We start from the raw sequence: 19626 nt of genomic DNA on the forward strand, positions 1-19626 counted from the left end.
TTTCCCCCCCCCCCCCCATTTTTCAGATGGAAGTTTGTAAAGACATACTTTTAAGAATTGTCTAGGAAAATTGAAGCAAAAGGACTATAATTGATTAGCGAAAAAGTTGAAGTTCAGGTCTGAAAAAGGAACCGAAAGGGGAAAAAATGCCATTAACAATTTTCCAATGTACCTTGTGAGCAAGTTACTCGGCAGTTAGCCGCGACTAATCCTTTGCGGACCGCCGAGTTTCCCAGGGCTCGGACTGCGCATATACAGCACAAAGCATGGGAGAAAGCAGAGAAGTAGAAGTAATCTACGTGCTTTCCTGACCACCTTTAATAAAGCAGACTCGCTCCTTGATTTTTTTAAAATATATTTTATTATTTTATAATATGGTTTGAATTGTACTATAGCCCCTTACCAAAGTGTAATGGACATAAGATGAAATTTTCACCATAACTGAAAACTGGCACAATTAGTTTATTCTTCAGGTAGGCAGAAAACTAGCCTTTCAGCGACAAATCGGAGCGAACGGCTCCGATGATGAAGAAGAGCCAAATAAAAGCGAGGGACCTCCGTCCCCAGGACTCGTCAAGGGACCCGTGGAACCGCAACTCCCCCTCCCTCTGTGGCCGCCGCCTTTCCTTTCGGATGGCCCCGCCCTTTGCTCGCGCCGCCGTAGTGGCTCCTCTGACTATTAGTCGTTCCGCTACCCGGCCAGCTCCTCCCTCGAGGCCTCCAGGCGGTGTGTTATCGTCGCCCAACGGGCGTGATCTTCGTTACTGCTGGGGGGCACGGTAAGGAGCCGCTTGAGGCGGGGCCACCTCGGGAAGCTTGGTCCGCCCTCGGGAAAAGCGGAGTGGTTCGTCCCGGTAAGAGCTTCACCCCTAGGGTTATGAGAGCCGTCGCTCGCCCACCTTCTCTCCTGGGGCCTTGTGAAGGCGCTCGGCTGGTCGCGGAATCGGCTTCCACCGCACTCCATTCCTGTTGGCCTTTTCTCTCTTCCAATAACGGGGAAGGGGCAATTGTGACAGCCTTTCCTCTGTCCTCTCTCCGTGGGTGGCCCGACGGGAACTCTGAAGAGTGCTGGAGGCGTTGCGGAACTCTCTCCTTCGCTGCATCTCGCCTCCTCTGCCTCGCCGCCCTCTCCCCGTAGAAAGCCGCCGCCGGGCAACAGGAGGATGGCATCTGGTGGGCCTAGCTTGCTCCCGGGGCAGATGTTTCCTAGTTTTTCCCAGTGCCGCAGGGGATGGCCTCTATCCAGAGAGGAAGGGTCGGGCTTAGTTGGAGGAATGGGGAGGAGGAAGTGTAAGATGCTCGTCTCGGATTGCATCCGGTAGTGCTGCTGGGCTAAAAGTGGGTGAAAAACGGCTGTCGTGAAGATTGGACGTCTCTAATGTTTTTTCCCCGAACCAACCGCTGAATAGACTTCTGTAAATTTTATCAGTTCTGACGATATCTTAGAATATCTGCAAGATACACTCTATATATATTATATGCCAGTGATGGCGAACCTTTTAGAGACCGAGTGCCCAAACTGCAACCCAAAACCCACTTATGCATCATTGGGTGCTCGGTGGGTGTGGCCCATTGAGTGGGTGGGGCTGCAGTGGTAACAGCAGACTGGGTGGGACTAAAAAGTTCAATCAATCAATTCCAACTTTGCAAGATCTTTTCTTTTTTCCACGAGAAGTTGAAATTGATTGATTGAACCTTTTTTTTTTGTACATGGCGGAGGCCTAAAGTGAAAAGGTTTTATAAAACCCAGCTGAAGGCCTAGGCCTGGGGCAACGGCGCGCGTGCCCACAGAGAGGGCTCTGAGTGCCGCCTCTGGCACCCGTGCCATAGGTTCGCCACCACTGTTATATGCACACACTTAACTGAAAACTGGAACTGGAATATATTTCATTCAATCCTATCCCTATGTTTTATTTGCTAGACTAAAGTTTTCCCTTTAAACTGGCCATCTGAACAGCTAATGCTGTGAAAGATTAAGAACTTAAATCTAACCTTTTTAGAAACCCACCAAACTATCAGTAGGGACATAACCTAAAGATGTCAGAATAAAGTTGTAAGGAAGCTGTTCTTGAAAAAAATAAATATGTATTAGATAACATTTACCATTTCAAGATGGTCATCTTCAGTGTTGGAAGGGAATTCCCTTTGCTATATAGCTTGCCCTGTCAATGTTAACAGAGATGTTATTTTCTTCTTGGTAGTTCTTTGATTACATCACTCATTACCAAGAAGTCTACTGACTTTTAGATCAGGAGTCCCCAACCCACAGTCCATGGACTGGTACCAAACCGCGGCATGCCAGCAACCGGGCCACACAAACAAGCAAAGCCCCATCTGTTGGATGCAGGCAGCACACAAAACCACACACTCTGCAGTCTGTGGAAAAACGGATGATTATTTACTTATTAAATTTTTATCCCACTTTTATTACTTTATAAATAACTGAAGTTGGTAAACATACATAATACTTCTTCCACCTCCTGTTTTTCTCCCAGCTACTGTGAGGTAGGTTGGTTTGCATGACTGGCCCAAAGCCAGCACCTTAAGTACTACACTAAACTATAAAATATTTTCCTCATCATAATTTGGATGAGCAACTGGTTCATATTTATGATGGTTGCAGTATCCCAGGGTCATGTGATTACATTTTGTGATCTTCTGACAAGCAAAGTTAATGGGGAAGCTAGATTCATTTAACAACTATGTTACTAACTTAACCGTAATGGTTCACTTACTATCTGGCAAGAAAGGTCATAAAATGGGGCAAAATTCACTTACCAATTGTCTCATTTTGTAGCATAAATTTTCGGGTCAATTTAGGTCATAAGTTGAGAAATATCTTAGATACACTCGGTAATGCATACTAATGTTGTCATTTCTGATAACCCCTACTGGACTTTTGCTTTTAATAGGGAGGGAGGACGTTGTAGTTTATATAAAATGGGGGAAATATGAAATGAAGAGATGCTTGATTTTATTTTAAGAGTGATAAATTCTTTGTGGTGGTTATATTTCCTGAGAATGGAGAAGATTTTTTTTCTATCTCTCCTCCCTTTTCTGCCCTTTAGACTTTCTTTAATGTATTTTGTAGTTATATAAACTTTTATTTATTCATTTTATTTATTAAATGTATGCCATCCATCTCATTAGGTGGCTTAAGATGTTCAATTAAAATGCATTATAAACCATTAAAACAATAAATAAGGATCATAAATTTAAAATTTAATTAAAATTAACCAGGATAGACAGGGAGCAAAGTGTGCACAAGAAAGGGACAGAGTGTCATTTACTTCATTAGCCACATCCAAAACCCATTGAGGCTCCAGGCTAGTTGGCACAGCCATGTCTTCAAAATTTCAATAAATTTTATTTGTATAATGTAATTTCTAATTATAGGAAAATGAATCTATGGCTAAATAAATAAACGTATATTGATCACTTATGTAAAGTCTATGTTGCTTTGGAAAAGAGGTCATTGATTTTATTTTTAAATATAAAAAATGACTTAACTTGCCAGTATCAGAGTTTGGATTGGATTTGACCATTAGAAATAGGAAAACAGCTTGAAATTTATTTAGTTATTAAATTTATATGCCATCCATCTCAGTGTCCAAAATATAGCAAAAATAAATTATTAATATTGGAAATCAAAGTATATTAACTTTGCAATAGTGGCAAATATTTGTAGCTTGGGTGTAGGATGAGAATGAAGGTTCGTTCTTTGAACTTGTGGATTGGTTTCCTAATGTTTTGTTACTAGCTAGGTAACATCTTCAGCAGAGTTTAGGGGATGTCAGTGTTTTGTTTATAAGGGCTTTGTGTGGTCAGTAGGTGTGGGTATGTCATGACAGCAGAATTCTCCAACCTCTAGGAATAGGAATAGCTCACAAACCCACAGCCACACTCCGCCAGGAATTAGCCAGAACCAAAGATAAGATATAGAAGGATGAATGTAATCTACAACATCAATTGTAACAATTGCAACCAATTCTATGTAGGACAAACATAGCATCAGTTAAAAACCAGGATCCACGAACATTGGCTGGCAGTCAAACGCTACAATCCCAAATCCTTAATATCTACCCACATTGACACTGAATAGCACCAGTTTGATTGGAGCAACACAAAAATCAACGACCATGCTACCACCTGCCATGCTCGTGAGTTCATGGAAGCCTGGAACTCCCCAAGCACTTCCATCAACAGACACATTGACCTACAATCAGCCTATGAACCCCTCAGAATCCAAATCAATCGCACAGCCAACCAGAGACAACACTGACCCTCAACCAACCCATGCAAGCCCCCCCAACCAGCCCTTCACTTCTCAGTGACCCACACCTGATGTAACCTCCCCAACACAAGACTATCACAAAACTCCACTGATGACTCACACCTGACCCATCACAAGACCCTCACTTGACATACTCATACCTGACTCATCACAAGACCTATTGACCATACAAAGCCCTTATAAACAGAACACTGACACTGATATCCCCTAAACTCCGCTGTTTAGATGTTACCTAGCCTGGTAACGAAACGTTCAGAAACCAACCCACAAGCATGGAGAACGAACCTTCACCCTTATATTAAACTTTCCTATATTTTTCATGTTTTATGTCTTTGGTTTGAAAAGAGAAATGAGGTCTTTTAGGATGATAATAATCTGTCATATCCACTTTGTTGTATTAGTAATATTTGACTTACTGGAGAAACAAGAATGTGGAGAGAACAATCGTGTTTACTAGTTACATCAGCTTATTTTCAATCAAAAGCCCTCAACATTTTTGTCATGATGAGAAAATTGAAGGCCAAAGACTAAACACCTAGAAGACATTGGCGTGGGGATGTTTATATTGTTTAATCAAGTTTTATTAGTAAAGAATAGACTAATATGATTAATTGTGGCATTTCTTTTGTAGAGAAATCTTCAGAATGGATTAATCTGGTAGTAATGTTGAAGCTGAAACAAAGCTGCTGTAACCAAAGACAGGATGAGTTGGATATCAGGCGATCAAGGCAGCAGTCTGGGTTCTCATCCTTCTTTAAGGGATGTTCATTCCATCAACCCAACACAGCTAATGCCAAGAATTGAGTCCTATGAAACCAGGGGGAAAAAAGGCATTTCTGATGTTCGAAGGACTTTCTGTTTATTTGTCACATTTGACTTATTGTTTATAACCTTGTTGTGGATAATAGAATTAAACGTGAGTTCCTTTTAAAAGTATATTTTTCTTTGAGAATTTGTGAGAGCAGGAATAGTGAAGACTTTCTTTAATTAAATTAGACTGAAGTCCTTTGCCTATTGAACTGGGACTAAACATAATTTCCAAAAAAGATAATACAGCACTGAGTTATTCGGAAAAGCTACTTATATAACAAAATGAACCATTTTCTTTAGAAGTGTTCGTATCATGTAAAATACTAAGAAAAGATAGCACTTGTGATAGCACTTTAATTTTTTGTAGATCCCTGAATCTCACTTTATATCAGATACCCATATAAAAAGAAATACAGGTCCTCAATTTACAATCATTCATTTTGTGCCTATTCAAAGATATCACCACTGAAAAAAATGACTTACAAAAGTTCCTCATACAACCAATGCAGTATCACGTGATCAAAATTTGAATGCTTGGGACCTGGTATCCATTTACAAAATTTGCAGCATTCTAGGTTACATGATCATTATTTGCGACCTTCCCAAACAGCTTCCATTAGACATAAATTAATAGGGAATCTGAATTCACTATAGAAAAAAAGAGTCGTAAAATTGGGCATGACTCACTTAACAACTGCATTGCTTAACAATAGAAATTCTGGTCTCAATTGGGATCATAAGTTGAGTATTCTCTAGAGCTATTAAGATATTGGGAAATAATATCTTAATATTAGTATTCTCTAGAGCTATTAAGATACTGGGGAAAAAATAAGTGATTTATATTGTTATTTTATAAATCAGCTGCTGTTTGAAGATGGAAATTCTTTTGACTCTGAAAATGGAGCTGTCACATTAAATTTCATTAAATAATGTTTTATTGTTCCTGTTAAGAAGGAACTATGAAGGAACAAAAATGAATAATATAACTGCAAAGTAAAGTCTACTTGGAAAGAGGTTTAATTGTGCGTTTGATTTTATTGATATAGTGCATTGCTGATTGTGTGACCTGGAGAACTATTTTGGACCCCCCCAAAACCTGAATTGATGGTTACTTGTTAGCTCAGCTGTTGTTCCATGAAAATTGATTTGGGGATTCTAAAATAATAATAATTGAAGTTTGTTTATGGATTCTGGGAATAATTTTATTGTATACAGATAAGATGAGAGAAATTTTTGTAGCTTGTACTTACATATGCTTTGCATGTGCGCACACTTACACCCATACCCAAAGTAAACATAAGGGGAACTAAAAAGTAATGAAAATTTCACGGATCACTCTCATCTTCATATATCAATATTACATGAGTCCAAGTGAAAAGATTTCTCCTTTCCTATTATTCAGGTTTACTTGCTTTACTGACTTTTAAAGATTAATTAACTATAAATTCACAAAAGCATAAGAAGTAATTAAAATAGGTTGAGTAATTCATGCAAAAATAATGATATGAATTAGTGAAAAATCTTCTGTTAATTTCTTAAAATTATATGCAACAAAAAGATACTGATTTTGGTGAAAAGATACTGATTTTATTCATTTGGAGGATGGGTTAGTAACGCGTGAGAAAGACTTTATATAGTATTTATGAAAGTATTCATAGTGTATTTTCATAGCTTGTAATATGTTCAATTGTGACAGATGTGCAAAGAAGGAACTTTTGTGTTAATTGTCTTATTTACTATATGTGTGTGTGTGTGTCTATACACACACACACACAATATGTCAGAATATGACCTATTGAATTACTCATGTACTTTGACTAACTGAAAAGATCATTCAGCTGGTTATTTAAATCACATTTCTATGTTAAAGATAAACTTTGACCGCATCTATTTACATTTTAAAACATAACAATTGAGTAATTTATTATCTTAAATATACATGCACATTTTCCCCAAGGAAAAATAATATGGAGCTAATTATCTTTCCCACACTTTCTACAACTCTACAGTTTGTTTTTACAAGTTTGTGTAGATATAGGAATTCTGGATTCAGCATCTCATCCAACTTGATTTTAGTTCATAAAATTTGAGCAAGTTTTTATTATGCATGAATAAAATGCAAGAAGCATAGTTCTTATTTAGTAATGCTTAATGTTTGTGGTGTTTTGGAATGCTTAAGCATTTGTTGTTGTTGCGAAGTCGTGTCCGACCCATCGCGACCCCATGGACAATGTTCTTCCAGGTCTTCCTGTCCTCTACCATCTTCTGGAGTCCATTTAAGCTCACTCCTGCTTCAGTGACTCCATCCAGCCACCTCACTCTGTCGTCCCATTCTTCTATTGCCCTCAATCTTTCCCAGCATTAGGCTCTTCTCCAGTGAGTCCTTCCTTCTCATTAGGTGGCCAAAGTATTTGAGTTTCAACTTCAGGATCTGGCCTTCTAAAGAGCAGTCGGAGTTGATCTCTAGGATTGACTGATTTGATCGCCTTGCAGTCCAGGGGACTCGCAGGAGTCTTCTCCAGCACCATAGTTCAAAGGCCTCAATTCTTTGGTAGTCAGACTTTCTTCAGAGCCATACATTGCAACTGGGAAAACCATGGCCTTGACTATATGCACTTTTGTTGGCAGGGTGATGTCTCTGCTTTTTAGTGTGCTGTCTAGATTTGCCATAGCTTTCCTCCCCAGGAGCAAGTGTCTTTTAATTTCTTGGCTGCAGTCCCCATCTGTGGTGATCTTGGAGCCCAGGAAGATAAAATCTGTCACTACCTCCATTTCTTCCTCATCTATTTGCTAGAATTGAGAGGGCCGGATGCCATGATCTTGGTTTTCTTAATGTTGAGTTTCAAGCCAACTTTTGCACTGTCCTTCTTCACCTGCATCAAGAGGCTCTTTAGTTCCTCTTCACTTTCTGCCATTAGAGTGGTATCATCTGCATATCTTAGGTTGTTGATATTTCTCCCGGCAATCTTAATTCCAACTTTTGATTCATCTAGCCCTGCCTTTCTCATGATGTGCTCTGCATATAAGTTAAATAGGCAGGGTGACAGTATATAACCTTGCTGGACTCCTTTCCCAATTTTGAACCAATCAGTGGTTCTGTGTCCAGTTCTCACTGTTGCTTCTTGACCCGCATATAGGTTTCTCAAGAGACAAATAAGATGGTCTGGTACTCCCATCTCTTTAAGAACTTGCCACAATTTGTTGTGATCCACATAATCAAAGGCTTTAGCATAGTCAAGGAAGCAGATGTTTTTCTGGAACTCCCTAGCTTTCTCCATGATCCAGCGTATGTTGGCAATTTGATCTCTGGTTCCACTGGCTCTTCGAAATCCTGCCTGTACTTCTGGAAGTTCTCGATCCACATACTGCTGGAGTCTAGCTTGTAGGATTTTAAGCATAACTTTGCTTGCGTGTGAAATGAGTGCAATGGTGCGATAGTTTGAACATTCTTTGGCATTGCCTTTCTTTAGAATTGGAATATAAACTGACCTTTTCCAATCCTGTGGCCACTGTTGAGTTTTCCAAATTTGCCAGCAAATTGAGTGTAGCACTTTTACTGCATCGTCTTTTAAGATTTTGAATAGCTCAGCTGGAATACTGTCACCTCCACTAGCTTTGTTGTTGCTCAGATTTCCTAAAGCCCATTTCACTTCACATTCTAGGATGTCTGGCTCGAGGACAGTGACCACTCTATCGTGGTTATCTGGGACGTTAAGCTTGTTTTTGTATAGTTCTTCTGTGTAGTTTTGCCACCTCTTCTTAATCTCTTCTGCCTCTGTTACGTCCCTGCCAGTTTGGTTCTTTATCATGCCCATCTTTGCATGAAACGTTTCCTTCATATCTCCAATTTTCTTAAGACATCTCTGGTTCTCCCTATTCTATTGTTTTTTTCTATTTCTTTGCACTGTTCATTTAAGAAGGCATTCTTATCTCTTCTAGCTATTCTCTGGAATTCTGCATTCAATTGGGTATATCTTTCTCTTTCTCCCTTGCCTTTTGCTTCCCTTCTTTCCTCAGCTATTTACAAAGCTTCCTCAGACAGCCATTTTGCTTTCTTGCATTTCTTTTTCTTTGGGATGGTTTTAGTTGCTACCTCTTGTACAATGTTGCGAACTTCCGTCCATAGTTCTTCAGGCACTCTATCAGGTCTAATTCCTTAAATCTATTTGTCACCTCTACTGTTTATTCATCAGCGATATGATTTAGTTCATACCTGAGTGGCCTAGTGCTTTTCTCTACTTTCTTCAAATTTTGCAACGAGAAGCATATTTTGCAATAATTAAGTTAATGGAATGTTGTGATATTAATAGTATTGTAGAAGTCGTTAAAGGTGCAGATTAGGGATATGAAAATATAGGAAAAAAAATAAGGACTGGCTTTCTCAAAAGTCTTCTTTTTGTGCAAAAATTGAAGAAAGGATTATGGATGATTTTGTAATGTTTTAATTTGAAATTATACATTAGTTAATAAAATATTAAATATTACTATTCAGCTACTATTGCCACAAATTATTTCTAAAAGTAGATTTGGTATAAAATCATTAAATTGTGCAGTGGGAAGGCAGTATATACAAAAATTTTCAATTTTCAATTCAAGTGCATGAGTGCTTTTCTTTCAGAGGGACTAATTCTTTTGTGCTGGTATATTTTATATGTTGATTTTTTTATCTAAAGTTTGGTGATTATTATATACTTGGTATGGTCACCCAACTCACAAGCTGTCCTGCTTGTGATTCAGGACAGCTACCATTAGGTTAAAACAATTTTTTAAAAATCCAACAAAAATAAAATGAACAAAAGGAAAATACAGTCTATAAACCATCACAAAATGGGCTTCACACTTTGGCCCAGTGCTTGGGGGGGCGGGAAGAGTCAGGTTTTTCAAGGCCTTAAGAATGGTAATTCAAATCTCAGGGAACATACTGGTATGAAAGGCAGGCACCACAGCAGAGAAGGCATACTTCCTGGGTCTCATAAATGCTGTTGTTTCATATAGAGAACCCAGAACATTCTCTTCCTGTTGGATCTTCTGAGACAAGTAGGGATAAGTCAACCTATAAAGTGCTTTATTGCAACCAGCATCTTGAATTGCACTTCCAAGCCTGTTGGAAGCTAGTGCAGCTCACAAAGTAGTGGTGATGCATAGGCATAGCATGGAGAAATAACACTCAATCCAGACTTAAAGATGGAAGGGCCACTAAAACCTATTAATCACCTCATCTTGCTACAGTTAGTTTGTTTTTTCTCATCTAGACTGGTCTCCAGACAAGTTTGAAGTATCATCTGGTGGAGATAGAGATGTGTAGTTAGACATCATTAACAATGTGATGGAACATACCCATGCTAACCTTATTCAGTGGATTCATGAACATGTTAAAAAGGAATGAAAAGAGTAGAAAGCCCTGAAGAAACCACAAAGCCTCTATAATCAGTCCTCATCCCTCACCACATTGTCAGCTAGAACTAGAAAAGTAGCAGCAGATGCCAAAAGAACTAAGCAAGAGAATGATCCTCAACATCCTCTGAACGGACATATGCCCCAAGCCCACCAACTCAGATCTAGGAACAGCTTTGTGGCAAAAAGAAACATTCTTGAGGGTACATAAGAACAACATTGAAAGAAAAGATGGAGGAAGCAGACCATTGAACAAGGAATAACATTAAAAGAGGATGTAATTACTTTGCCCTATATTTTTAGAATTATATAACCACTATCTTAAATTTAATTTACCACTGTAGAATGGAATATATTACTAATATATGGCTGAACAGATAAGATGTTACTGACTAGTATAAATATTTCCTTTAGGTAAATGGTGGCATTGAAAAAACACTAGAAAAAGAAGTTCTGCATTACGACTACCATTTTTCATATTTTGATATCTTTGTAAGTATTTTGTATTTTTGTATTTTAACTATTAATTGTTAAAAATCCTTTTGCTTGACTTACAATAATTTAAAAATAGCAAGAAATCTTAAAAGAATAGATAGCCACATAAAAAACTGATTTTCAACACTATAGACATAGAAACTCATATTGACAACTCTATATTGCATTTTGTTAGCAATTTACCATTAAGATTTTGTTTTAAGTGAGCAAAACTTGGTATCTGACAAGTTTTCCACATCCTATGAAGCATCCCTCCCCCAGATTTCCAGTATTGAAATAATTAAAAATAAAAGTGAACAAATGTGGGAGAGATGAAATCTGAATCTCCTTGCATCTCCCATGGGTTTTTAGTTCTAGGAGATTTATATTATTTTAACAAGAATTTCTAAAAACTAGTTAATAAGTGAAACAAATTTATCACTTGAATCAATCTTGACTTCTGGAAATTCATGGGATATCTATGTAGGTTTTTTTGGGAAAGTGCAAAAGTGGTTTGGCATTGCCTTCTTCCAGTCTAGCCTACAACTGTATGATAAGTTAATAAGGTTAGAGTGACTTCTTCCTTAAATTAGATTGCTGAGATGAAATATACTTCAAGATTGAATTAAGAATGGACTTGAAATAATCAAGTGTGAATTTAAATAAAGGAAATTTTAATTCTGTTTGGTTCTCACATACCAACACAATATAAAAACCATCATTTTACGCATCTCTTTTGTGCCAGGATCTGATTGATGGATCAGAAGTTTTAGTTAAAAAAAGAAAAAGAACCCAACCTGAGCCTGTGGTACATGATTTGAGGGCAGAGAGCTAAGAAACCTGACAACTGACAAAAAAAGAAGCATTGGATCTAACATTAACAATGCTAAATGTATTTGATGTATCAACAAAGCTATTTGATTCAAGGAAATAATGGACAACAGACTAATGAAGTAAACAATCCAGGGAAGTAAATTGAGGAAGCAAATGTTGATGTACACTGGGGAAGATAAAAGTTGTAATATTGAGGAAGCAAATGTTGATGTACACTGGGGAAGATAAAAGATGAAAGCTATTCCAAAATATATCATTAGTTATTAAAAATATGCAAAATGTTTATGAGTTGGATAAGTAAAATAGTTTATTTGTTAAATTTATTTGCTGCCTATCTTGCCCTGAGGCTACTCCTGGCGGCTAGTGTAATACAAAATACTTTATGTGAATAAATAGTTTTAGAAATATTAGAATTTTTATTATACTTTTCTCCCAGATTTGAAGAAGTTATGCTGTCAGTATTAATTCATATTTAATCACTGACAATTTTGAATACAAAATTGGATATGCTTGTATCAAAAAAATCATGGACGAAACTTTTCAGAGGTTAGATTGTGAAGATATGAAAATAATTATGTTTTACAGGCAAAACTTTTGCTTTAAGTTGTAAGGAGACAGCTAGTGTAGTAACTTGGCAAAACTGTGCCTTGGAAAAAAGGAGAATGGTGACATAAAATATTAAGAAGATGCTTTTATATAATCTTAGTTGCCTGAATTGTTACTTCATTTTTATTAATTTTCAAAGAAAATATTGCAGTGTCTTTTCTTTCTGCTCTTTTCTTTCCCTATTTTATTCCAAAGCTCCTGGCAGTTTTTCGATTCAAGATTTTGATACTTGCATATGCGCTGTGCAGACTACGGCACTGGTGGGCAATAGCAGTAAGTTGCAGGTTGATCAAATGAATTTTGGAAAGAAGAAAAGAGTTCCTACATTGTTATGTAATGGATATGAAATGATATTACCCTTAGGTTTACAATAGATAAAGCAAAAGGTTTCCTGTTGGGTAGTTATAATCATTATGTGTGATAAAACCTTTATTTACAGATAAAATATTTCAAGTTTACTTCCCAAATAAATAACCTGAATAGTCACAATCAAACTTCTGCAGAGCAATGAATTGTATAATTTAAAATCTTATGCGTATCTTAAACCATATCTCAAATAAAAAATTGTCTATCAAAAAGTTGCTACAAAAATGTACATATTCAAGAAAATGAACATTTAACAAAGCACACAGAGCTTTTTGTTTTAATTAAAAATAATTCATAGAAAGTTTGATTGGGTGCAGTAATATTCAAATATTACATTATGTATTCTAATTGAATTTTGATTCTACAAATCTTCGACTACTATTAGGGTAGATAATGATATATAGAATAATTTGTCTCTTGTTTACTTTTTTATTTTAATAATCAGAGCACTGGACTGTATGATCTTTACATTTCAACAGATATAGAACTTTTTTCACTTAGTGGTTTAGGACTGAGGTAACTGGATTTTTTTTTCTTTCACAAATGCTGCTGCTGTTCTTCTTCCCACTCCTTCTCCTTAGATTTATTTCCCAACTTTAGTTCGTACAGCTCAAGGTGGTAGACATAATGCTTCTATTTCTATTTCCTTATAGCAATAACTCTGGGGGGTGGTTTTGTATCTTTAAATGTATACTCAAAATCCACTGTAGTAAATAGGATTGTTAAGATGGAGAGGAAATTTTTCTGGCTACCTACATTGTTGATTCATGTTTAAAAGTGGAGAAGTATGGGGTATTGTTTTGATAACATTTGGCTGTTTATGTAAGTCCATATTTTTAGAAATTTTAAGATTGCTAGTTGCCAAAGCTTTATGAGAATTACTATACCTGACTGATTGCCTGTTTATAATTGTGTATTTTGGTGAGAAACATCTTTATATGTGTGAATATATTCATATTTCTTTCAGTTTACAACTGCTGTAACCAGTGCCTTGTTATTAATAAAAGTAATTATTTCAAAGGTATGGATTATAATAGTGCATATCTATTTATATCATTTAAATCACATAACCGTTTTACTGTTTTTTTTACATAACTTGTTTTTTTTTTCCTTCCTCCTTGTTCCTCTTTAAGCTGTTATTTCAGGGTGCTTTTGGCTATGTGTTACCTATCATATCTTTCCTTCTTGCCTGGATAGAAACATGGTTCTTGGATTTCAAAGTTTTACCACAAGAAGCAGAAGAAGAAACCAGTAAGTCTTCTTCCTCCAGTTTTCCGTGTAATGTATGCAGACAGAAGTCTTAAAGTACACAGTATTAGTATTAATGAGATGAAATTGTAATTTGAATGTAACATTAAAGTGAATTAAATCGGCACCATATTAAAAGTATGACTAATTATATTTGTTTTGTAAGATACAGTAATAAAGAAATACTACTCTGATTATTTGCCTTTAGGATTATTGCTAGTACAGGATGCCTCTGAACGAGCTGCCCTTATTCATCCTGGGCTCCTTTCCGATGGGCAATTTTATTCTCCTCCTGAATCTGAAGCAGGTAATTAAGATTTAGATCAAGCAGTCTGGGGAGTACATTTGGAATTTTGAGAATACATATTCATAAAATACTTGTCACCAGTTGCCTGTTTACAAAATGATTGTCTTAGGAGTGTAATCACTCACAAAAACGCACAAAAACGCCACTTACAAGAAGGCAATTGATGGGCTAGTTCTTCGCTGCTCCTTCTAATGCTGCCAGGGTATTCTGTACCGCCATAATAATTCTTCCTTTTTTCCAGGCCAAGTGAATGATTGGCACTAGATAAATATGTATTTCAGATATTCTTGAAATATTTCTTGGTATTTTGCTTTACAACTTGCCATTATTTATTTAATGATTAAAATTATCTTTAATAAAATCCATGTAGTGCATCATATCTGATAGGCATGAAATGATATACCACCTGATTTGTTGCCTGCTGTTTAATAAACTATTTGAATTAAGTTTTGTTCCCATTGTTCTTCTCAGTTTTCTTTTCCCCATGTATACATTCCTCAGTTCTGGCGCAACTACCCAGAAATTTGCTTTTTCAGTAGGATAAGCAAGAAAGTATTAGTATTAGGCTCTTAAGCACCTGCCTGTTATCTTGCTGTTCTAGCTTAGTGGTAGTTAGTACAGGAAGGTGTAAGCACAGCAAGTTAATCCAGAATAATAAGTGGAACATAATTATTTAATCATTTGAATCATCATTTAGTCATCCATATGTTCCCTCTACATAGTGTCCTTGCTTTCATGGTGCTTGGGTGAATATAATTTGTTATTGTCGTCCTGTCCTTGGATAGATTACACTGCAGAGTCAAATTAGACAAGCCATCATTGATATATGAGCAGAACTTAATTGATCCTCTGGCATATAGCTTGACTTTCCCCAATTTAACTCAGTTTATTGTGCCCAAATTGTGTTTGGATCCTAATATTTGGAATATATGCATGTTTCGCATTAATTTCATCACTGTTATATGGATGAAATTTATTTTCTTTTCCTCTTTTATGCTTCATATGCTTCATATGTGTCAATCACACCAGTACAACGCAGTCTACAATAGTTAATTTAATTATCAATTTTATTGTTAAGATTACACTGATGAAGATATGCCTGATTGTTCCTACCGAAAAATAGTAAAATAGCACACTCTTTATGATATAGAAGAGATAGATTATATTTCTTGATGCAGTTGTAATGCGTAGATGGTTATTGGAGTGAAGGCTGATTGAAAAATTAAATAAAGAGCTGAATTGATTAGCTTCTCTTTTCTCTGTTTATGGTCCTAAAATGAATTACATTCAGGCCAACAGTTTTCAATTAACCAATATTGGCATTATTATAATTTTACTCCCTTTTTGGAAGGGAAATATTGAAACTTGTTTTCCCAACTCTTCCAGTTGTGATTGTTAAGTGGCAATGCAGGTCAATAAGTGGATGGAGTGAAAGAGCTACATATTGAAGGAGAGCAGGCACTTTCTCTCTGTGCATAGAACTCCAGCAGGGGCTGGAGAAAAGAAGCTCAGATGTTCGTTATCTAGGCTTTGTTTTTCCAGCCTACTGTAGTAATATCCCTCTTCCCATGCACGGAAGGGAGGGGAAATCCTTTGGCAGGCAGTGGGACCTTTCAACCCTTCCTGCCGGCTTCTCCATTGACTTTCTGGGAAATCCAGCAGAGAAGTTTTTAAATAGGGATCACTTGGCAACTGTTTATAAGTGTGAACAGGTTGTCAACTGCTCGAAATGCAATCATATGACTGGGTGTGCGATGGCAGCCGTAACTTCAAAGATGAGTTGTAAGTAGATTTTCTTTAAATCTGTCTTAAACATAACCATTTGTAAATTGAGGACTACTTGTACTTTTTTGTTCAAACATAGATGTTAGCTTTAGTGAAGTTCTATGTGTTCTACAGTGAACATATAAGTTCATCTTGTAATAGTTCAGGTATCATCCATATACAATTTTCAATTCTGTTTGCTGGAGAATAATAATAAGGGTTTTTTTTATAGGAGTATAAAGCAAAGTTAACTAATTTGTGGGCTGTTTGAAATACTGTAACCCCTAAATGGAAATATAAAAAATTGGAGTACAATTTTGTACTCTTAGGGGTACAACTTTCCATTGTTTTATTTATTTATTTATTGTCATTATATGTGCGTACATAGTATACATATACAACGACATTTACTTGACACCCAAAAACCAAGTCCTACACACATAATCCCCAACACACTCTCCCCCCACAATCCCCACCCCTAAAACCAGCCAACATCCACACAACAGACCAAGTAATGCTGTCCAAGAGTTCACTGATGGTGGCCCCATTTTATGTTCAAAATGTGTAAAATAAATGTGTTAAACCCATTCAAAACTCGGTACATCTGATTTGGATTAATGTGCTTCAGAGGATTGTTTGCTCAGTGAAGCTTTGTATATACTTTTGAAGTACTGTAATGAAATGAAGTGGTTTCTCTTCTGTTTCTTGAGACAAAGAAACCAACTGAGGCAGAGCACCTCAATGTTTCTAGGTTGGATGTCAGGATGGAGTAAATCTGTTTTGCATGCTGTTATTTTGTACCTTAGCCCTTCCACTAATCCCTTCAATAATCCAGGTGGAACATCTCTGGTGACATCATTTTATTAGTGTTGCACCCTCAGTAGTACTTTAATTCTAATAATTAAAAAAGTCATCTGTACACTGTCAGTATCAGTGAACAATAGAAATAATAAACAGCAAAATATAAAATAGGTGAAATATGTACAACGACCCTTGTGCTCATGTTCTATGTATTAGTATCTCAAATGAATCTATTTGACCATTGTAGTATGTACTATTCATCAGGATGGTGATTGTCTGATTTACCTAGCATTTTTATTGGCAACAAAAGGCTGGATAAATGACAATGACATCTAAACCTCATCTACTCAAAACATTTTTGTTGAACAAATACTCTAGGACTTCATGCAATTTAAAATATTTCTTATTCTCATGAATTTGGGAAGTAATTCTGTATAGATAATAATGTATTTTTTGTCTTGTAGGTTTACAATGGTTAGAAAATAAAAATGGCACAAAAAATTTAGGATATAACAATACTGCAATAGCATTTTATTTTATAGTATAATGATTATATAAAAGAATACAGGATAGTATTACCTTTGTGAGTAGATACTTTGTAAACAAGTCATATAAAAGATGTCTGTATATTTAATTTCAAATGAAATGTTTTAATTCTGAGACTTTTAGTGTTTAAACTTTATAGAACAATAACAAAACTATGTTGGTGTTTGCTTTTTGCTGGGGTATATATGCTAAATGTGCTACTGGCACAGAATTATTACTTGGTTTTTTACTACTTGGTGAATACCAGACAGTAGAACAACAATGCATTTTGGGCTGGTTTTATTATAAACACTTTTGGGGAGATATAAGACTCAGGAAGTGAAATTATTTCCCTTTTATTGCCATATAGTGGTCTTGAAGACAAATGTTGAGCATTCCATGTTTAATATTTATATATTGTAGCTCAAATTTCAGGAAACAGATCCTTCTAAGAAAGTTGGGGGGGGGGGTTAGGGTTAGAAATACATTTAACAATCTCCACCAGTAGATACACCTCCCGTAGGGCTGTTGCTAATGGGAAAAAATACTGTAGGTGGAACTGTATCAGATATCAGGGAGAGTGTACTAATATTTGAGTTGAAATGGTGTGCAAAATACTTAATGCCTTTAAATTGTTTTGCTATATTTGATTATGTATTATATATGAGTAAGGTTTTGATTTTAAACCAGAAAATGAAATCAGGATATATTTACCTGATACTGAAACACACATTTTTCTTGCTGCTAGGTGTATTCCAAGTTATATACATGCATTTAGATAGGTGATCTCTTAGATTGAAGTAATTATCCATGTGACAAATGATAGAGTCTCACTTCTGCATGTTTGGTGTCTTTTTGTTACAATGCTAGGGCATTATGATTTGAAAGCGTATGTATATATGTATTTGGCAAATTAAATTAATTTTAATGAAAAGCAGGAAAATTATAGAAACAGTTATAAAATGTTTCTGATTAAATTAATTAATAGTAAATAAGTTGAGATTCTCTTAATATAGAGCCAACTTGATGTAGATTACAAACTGGGAGACTGTGAATTTTAGTACTACGGTAGGGATAAGCCAGCTAGTTGAACTTGGGCTAGTCACTCTCTCTCAGCCCAAGCAATGACAAGCCATGTCTGAAATCTTGTCAAGAAAACTGCAGGGGTTTGTTCAGGCAATGTCCTGAAGGCACAAAAACAAACAAAACAAAACCCAAAAACAAAAAAACCCGAACTCTGTTCTTATGCGTGTGGACATATATGTACTACTTAATAAAGTTTAATGGCTACATGGTCTTTCTTTTTATAGGATCTGATGAAGAATCTGAAGAAAAGCAAGACAGTGAAAAACCAGTTGTATAACAAATATAGCAATTGGAGGTAAGATTAGAGGTTTGGACAGCAACTCTGACATCAACTTTATGTTTTGCATCAGATATTTTACTCTTTATACCAACTGACTTTCCAAAGTATTTGAGCATTCAATTGTAAATTGTTGAACATTTCAGGAGTCTTTGAAATGCTTCTGGGAAAAGACCGAGATACTGGTACAGGGTAAACATTTTCACTCCAGCCTTTTGTTTCTCAGTTTTCCTAACAATCTAGTAAGAAAATTGTATTTTGCAATTAATTTCTTGTATATTAAGTCTCCTGACTATGTAAGTATTTTTCAAAACAAACAATGGTAAATCTACTAGTTGGCTGTATTTATATTACACCGCAGTATAATATTGACTATATTTCAACTTTAGCTAAGGTTCACATGGTTGATTTCTGTACACAAAGAAACAATCTTAAGCACAGAGAGACTTGGGGTGATTTAAATTGAAATATTTTCCCTTTCATACTGAATCCTATAGGTAAAGATAGGCTAATTGTAATATTACATAAAGTATTTTGTTTTCTTTTTCAGAGTGAAAATTTGACTGTGGAGTAGCTTGAAGATTCCCACTCATGGAACTATTTTTTTTAATTTAATTTAATTTTATTTATTTATTTTCACTATATACCATACACCAAAAACTACATAAACATAAATCTTTTCTTCTAACAGAACAGTGCTTTACATTTTAAATATTCTTTACATCTTATTTACATTTTATGTACATCAATAATTATGTCTTTTTCTTTCTCTGTTCTAGCCAATTATAACATTTATTCCAAATTTCATAAAATTCTGACGTCTCCTTGTCTTTTAATTCT

General features: G+C 35.9%; 1 protein-coding gene across 2 annotated transcripts; it reads left to right on the top strand.

Moving 5' to 3' along the window:
- The first annotated feature begins 682 nt into the window (after positions 1-682).
- Positions 683-19486, top strand: STARD3NL (STARD3 N-terminal like). Of its 2 annotated transcripts, none has more exons than XM_015811172.1 (9): positions 683-854; positions 4926-5210; positions 10913-10990; positions 12608-12685; positions 13746-13799; positions 13912-14029; positions 14235-14333; positions 18734-18804; positions 19337-19486. In XM_015811172.1, the coding sequence occupies exons 2-8, from the start codon at positions 4998-5000 to the stop codon at positions 18784-18786; spliced, it is 693 nt and encodes a 230-aa protein (XP_015666658.1). In that variant the 5' UTR covers positions 683-854; positions 4926-4997; the 3' UTR covers positions 18787-18804; positions 19337-19486. The 2 variants fall into 2 exon arrangements, with proteins under 2 accessions (XP_015666658.1, XP_015666659.1); XM_015811173.1 differs by having other exon boundaries at positions 683-779.
- The last annotated feature ends 140 nt before the right edge of the window (positions 19487-19626 follow it).

Source organism: Protobothrops mucrosquamatus, unplaced genomic scaffold (genome assembly GCF_001527695.2).
Source record: "Protobothrops mucrosquamatus isolate PMUCROS unplaced genomic scaffold, P.Mucros_1.0 scaffold32, whole genome shotgun sequence".
Taxonomy (NCBI): Eukaryota; Metazoa; Chordata; class Lepidosauria; order Squamata; family Viperidae; genus Protobothrops; species Protobothrops mucrosquamatus.